Genomic DNA, 5,072 nt, shown 5'->3' with positions numbered 1-5,072 from the left:
CCAAAAAAAGAAAAAAAGATTAATCTTGTACCTGTTTCTGTGTTATCCAGTGCTTGAGCAGCCCGATGAAATCTCTGTACAAAGGCGGCATATTGCAGAACAGCGAGTTCGACAGCGGTCTGATGGGCTGGCTGGTGCCGCCGGGCGTGAAGGCCGCCGTGAACAGCTCGCAGTCCGGCAACAAGTTCGCCGACGCCAAGAACAAGGACCAGCCGTCGCGTGGCGTCTATCAGAAGATCCACCTAAAGACTAACCACCACTACTCTCTCTCAGGTACGTACAATCCTTCTATCACCTATTAATCTATTATCACTCACAACAGAAAGTACTACTCCCTATCTGAGGTTCTGAATCTGAACCTGTGACCATATATGGATGGCTCCATGCACGCATATGCAGCATGGTTGCAGGTTTCGTCCGGCACGGCGGTGGTGAAGGCGATCTTCAAGGCCCCCAACGGCGCGTACATCGGCGGCGGCGCCGTGGTCGCCAAGGCCGGCTGCTGGAGCATGCTCAAGGGCGGCATGACCGCTTATTCATCCGGGCCAGCCGAGTTCTTCTTCGAGGCGGATGGTGCTACGGTGGACATCTTGGTGGACAGCGTGTCCCTCCAGCCCTTCACCTTCGCCGAGTGGAAGAACCACACCAGTCTGTCGGCCGCCAAGGCCCGCAAGAGCGCCGTCAAGGTGGTCGCCCGGGGCGCCGACGGCGCCCCGCTGGCCAACGCGGAGCTGAGCCTGAAGCTGCTCCGGCCCGGGTTCCCGCTGGGCAACGCCATGACGGCGGAGATCCTGAACATCCCGGCCTACGAGAAGTGGTTCACGTCGCGCTTCACGGTGGCCAGCTTCGAGAACGCGATGAAGTGGTACAGCACCGAGTGGAAGCGGAACCACGAGGACTACAGCGTGCCGGACGCCATGCTCGCGCTCGCCCAGAGGCACGGCATCAGGGTGCGCGGGCACAGCGTGTTCTGGGACACCAACAACACGCAGATGGCGTGGGTGAACCCGCTGGGCGCCGACGAGCTCAAGGCGGCCATGCAGAAGCGGCTGAGCTCCGTGGTGACGCGGTACGCCGGCAAGGTGATCGCGTGGGACGTGGTGAACGAGAACCTCCACGGGCAGTTCTACGAGGGCCGGCTCGGCACCAACGTGTCGGCGGAGGTGTACGGGGAGGTGGCCAAGATCGACACGAACGCGACGCTGTTCATGAACGAGTACGGCACGCTTGAGTCGGCCTTGGACCTGACCGCCATGGCCAGCAGGTACGCCGCCAAGATGGAGCAGATCCGCTCCTACCCCGGCAACGCCGGCATCAGGCTCGCCGTCGGGCTCGAGAGCCACTTCGAGACGCCCAACCTCCCGTACATGAGGGCGACGCTGGACATGCTCGCGCAGCTCAAGGTCCCCATCTGGCTCACCGAGATCGACGTCTCGCCCAAGACTGGGCCGTACCAGGCGGAGTACCTGGAGGACGTGCTGAGGGAAGGCTACGGCCACCCCAACGTGGAGGGCATGGTGCTCTGGGCGGCATGGCACAAGCACGGCTGCTGGGTCATGTGCCTCACGGACAACAACTTCACGAACCTCCCAACCGGCAACGTCGTCGACAAGCTCATCGCCGAGTGGAAGACGCACCCCGTGGCCGCCAGGACGGACGCCAATGGCGTGGCCGAGCTGAACCTTGTCCATGGCGGGTACAAGTTCACGGTGACTCACCCGTCGCTGGAGTCGCCCATGGCACACACTTTGACGGTGGACGCGTCGTCGTCTGCGTTGGAGCATGCCATAGACATCAAGGTGTAGGGATCAGAATTCAGACACATACGCAATGCGTAGCTGTCTAATTCTTTAGAAGAATTGTTAGAGGGAGAGAGTGGCATGCACCACTGCTGCCCGTCTCTGATAAGATTTTGTGTTGTTATCCTGCCTCTTCTTGCTACCCTCTGCACGTCAAGCAGCAAAATGGCAATGAATTCTCGTCGAACCGAGTTTTAGACAATGCCATATCCTGTCGTCATGAACATTGAAAACCTACTCCCACCGTAAAAATATATACAATTATTTAGATCACTACGCTCTTAGGGCATCTCAAACGCCGATCCCCAAAGTAAACTCACCGGAGTTACTTGCGCAGTTCAGGCCAATTAGCCTTTGTAATGTCCTGTACAAAATAGCCTCTAAGGTGCTGGCAAATAGACTAAAAGGAATTCTTCCCATACTGATCTCGGAAGAGCAGAGCGCATTTGTACCGGGGCGTCTCATTACGGATAATGTCATTGTGGCTTATGAATGCGTCCATGCAATACGTCATAGGAAGAGGAAAAAGCCCCTCTGTGCGGTCAAACTGGACATGATGAAAGCGTATGATAGGGTGGAATGGATTTTTCTGGAGCAAATGCTGGCTCGGTTTGGTTTCGCGTCGGACTGGATTGCTATGGTAATGAGATGTGTAACATCAGTGAGTTTTTCTGTAAAGCTAAACGGTGGTTTCTCTAGGAGCTTTGTGCCATCAAGAGGCTTTCGGCAAGGTGACCCTATTTTGCCATATTTATTTTTATTTTGTGTGGAGGGGTTTTCTGCGTTGTTGAGACAGGCTCAAGAGGACAACAAAATCAAGGGTGTTCATTTTGGGAGCACTGGCCCCCATGTCACACACCTACTCTTTGCAGATGATAATATTGTTTTTTTGGAAGGGTCCTAAGACAGTCTGCTTGCCCTAAAGGAAATATTGCGAAAATATGAAGCGGCATCTGGCCAAAAGGTGAATCTTCAGAAGTCTTCAATATTTTTTGGGAAGGGGTGTCCACAAGGAAGAAAGGAGGTGTTTAGGCAAGCGATTGGCATAGAGACTGAGGCTCTTGGAGAGAGGTACCTAGGGCTCCCAACAGTGGTGGGGCGCTCTAAGGATGGGACTTTCAAGCATCTTATCGAATCATCAAAGGGCAAGGTCTCAGGATGGAAAGGACAGGGTTTGTCAAAGGCGGCGAGAGAGGTGCTTGTAAAATCTGTGCTTCAGGCCACTCCAACTTACACCATGAGCTGTTTTCAACTCACAAAGAAGATGTGCCGGAAACTGACTTCGATCTCCTCAAAATTCTGGTGGGGTGCAGCGAATGGTGAAAGGAAAGTGCACTGGATAGCATGGGATAAGATGTGTATGGCCAAGCGGGATGGGGGCCTCGGGTTCAGAGATCCGGAGGCCTTTAATCAAGCCTTGCTAGCTAAACAAGCCTGGAGGCTCTTACAGGTTCCGTCTTCTTTATGTGCTCGGCTGCTCAGAGCTAGATATTATAAAGATGCAAGCATCATGTCTGCGTCATGTCTGTCCGGGGCTTCCTACACATTTAGGAGCATACTATATGGGCGTGACTTGCGGCGTGAAGGAACCATATGGCGCATAGGGGATGGACAGAAAATTAATATCCACCATGCGAATTGGATTCCTAGGGAAGGAAGTATGAGACCACTGAGTCAGACGTACATGCATGGGATTACTCGGGTGGCTGATTTGCTAGATCCATGCGGTAGGCAGTGGGACAACATGAAGCTACAGAGTATGTTTACTCAAAGTGATATTGAGGATATCAAGCAAATCAAGGTGGGTGGACCAGGGACGGATGACTACCAAGCTTGGAACTATACGAAGTCAGGTCATTTTCGGTGAGATCCGCTTACCACTTGAGGATGAGGCTTAGCAAGGGGGCCACCGGACGGCCGGGCCCCTCGTCCTCAGTTAAGGATCACCAGGGATGGATGGCCTTATGGAATACAAATGCGCCAAACAAGGCAAAAATTCATATGTGGCGAATTATGCGGAACGGGCTAACGGTGGGTGCTGAGCTATACCGAAGGAAAATAAAGGACGGCGTTTTCTGTGCAGCGTGTGGACGAGAAGAAACGCTCTATCATCGCTTCTAGGCGTGTCCACACTCTGAGCTGTTCTGGGAAATTTTGCGGTCGGAGAGAGGAGTTGCGGTGGCGATCCCGCCGTGTTCTGTTAGCTCCTCTAGTGCTCTTGCATCTTGGCTACTAGGATGGTTTGCCGAAGCCTCGGATCAGGAACGAGAAGCTATGGTACAGGCCGCTTATGGGTTGTGGCTAGCACGGAATGGGGCAAAGGACGGGAAGAGGATCGTTGCAGCACATGAGGTTGCGACATTGACTGTGTCCTACATGGCAGAGTGGACAGCCACGCACGAGCGGAAGACCACCACGGTGAGTATGAGGGAGGTGCAGCGATGGGCGGCCCCGGAGCCAGGTTGGGTAAAAGCTAATGCTGATGGAGCTGTGTCTAGACTTGGAGGAAAGGGCGGTGGCGGGGTCATCATCAGAGGTGACCAAGGAGACTTCTGTGCGGCGGCATGCACTTTCATTGACGGTCGCGTGGACGCCGAGACGGCGGAGCTCATGGCGTGCAAAAGGGCGGTCCAACTAGCAGGTGAGATTAATGTTCAGAAATTACACCTCGAGACGGACAGCATGGGGGTGGCGAGCATGCTTGCAGACCCGAACAAGAACCTCTCGGCCTCATGTCCATGTGTCGAGGAGATCAAGCAGATGATGCGTGGATTCAGCGAGAAGGAGGTTTCGTGGGTACGACGGTCGGCAAACTCTGCTGCTCATAAACTAGCTAAGGTAGGAGTAGGAGATGAACTCTGTAAAATTTGGCTTATGGTGCCACCAGACTTTGTGTTAGATGTGGTCTCCGAGGAGATCCCAGACTTTCATTAGATAAATAAAGCAGCCAGAGTTATCCTAAAAAAAAAGAAAACCTACTCCCACCGTAATAATATATATAATTATTTAGATCACTACGCTCTTAGGGCATTTCAAACGCCGATCCTCACCGCATGCATACGTCCGAAACCAAAAGGCCCATCCAAAAGGAAGGCGAAGTCCGCGCTTTTCTAGTTGCCCGCCCTGTTTTCACGACAAAATCCACACTCTTCTTCCATCCCGCCACTCTCCATCTAATTCCCGCCCTTTTCTCCCATTCTCTTCTTCCTTCTCGCTGCTGAAGCGTGGAACCGAACAATAGCATGCCATAGTTGGAGGTGGTGTAGGTGCAGG

General features: G+C 53.6%; 1 protein-coding gene across 1 annotated transcript in view; it reads left to right on the top strand.

The window, feature by feature from the left end:
- Positions 1 to 1,999, top strand: part of LOC119352178 (endo-1,4-beta-xylanase 5-like) — a 3,488-nt gene extending 1,489 nt beyond the window's left edge. Inside the window, exons 3-4 of the mRNA XM_037618891.1 lie at positions 51 to 273; positions 400 to 1,999. Of these exons, the coding sequence (XP_037474788.1) occupies positions 51 to 273; positions 400 to 1,805 (1,629 nt within the window). The 3' untranslated portion in view covers positions 1,806 to 1,999. The remainder of the gene's footprint in view (positions 1 to 50; positions 274 to 399) is intronic.
- Positions 2,000 to 5,072: the final 3,073 nt, after the last annotated feature.

The sequence above is a fragment of the Triticum dicoccoides genome, chromosome 2A, assembly GCF_002162155.2.
Source record: "Triticum dicoccoides isolate Atlit2015 ecotype Zavitan chromosome 2A, WEW_v2.0, whole genome shotgun sequence".
In the NCBI taxonomy this organism is placed as follows: domain Eukaryota; kingdom Viridiplantae; phylum Streptophyta; class Magnoliopsida; order Poales; family Poaceae; genus Triticum; species Triticum dicoccoides.
Note: the sequence above shows the minus strand (reverse complement) of the source record. Positions and strands in the feature narration are given on the sequence as shown.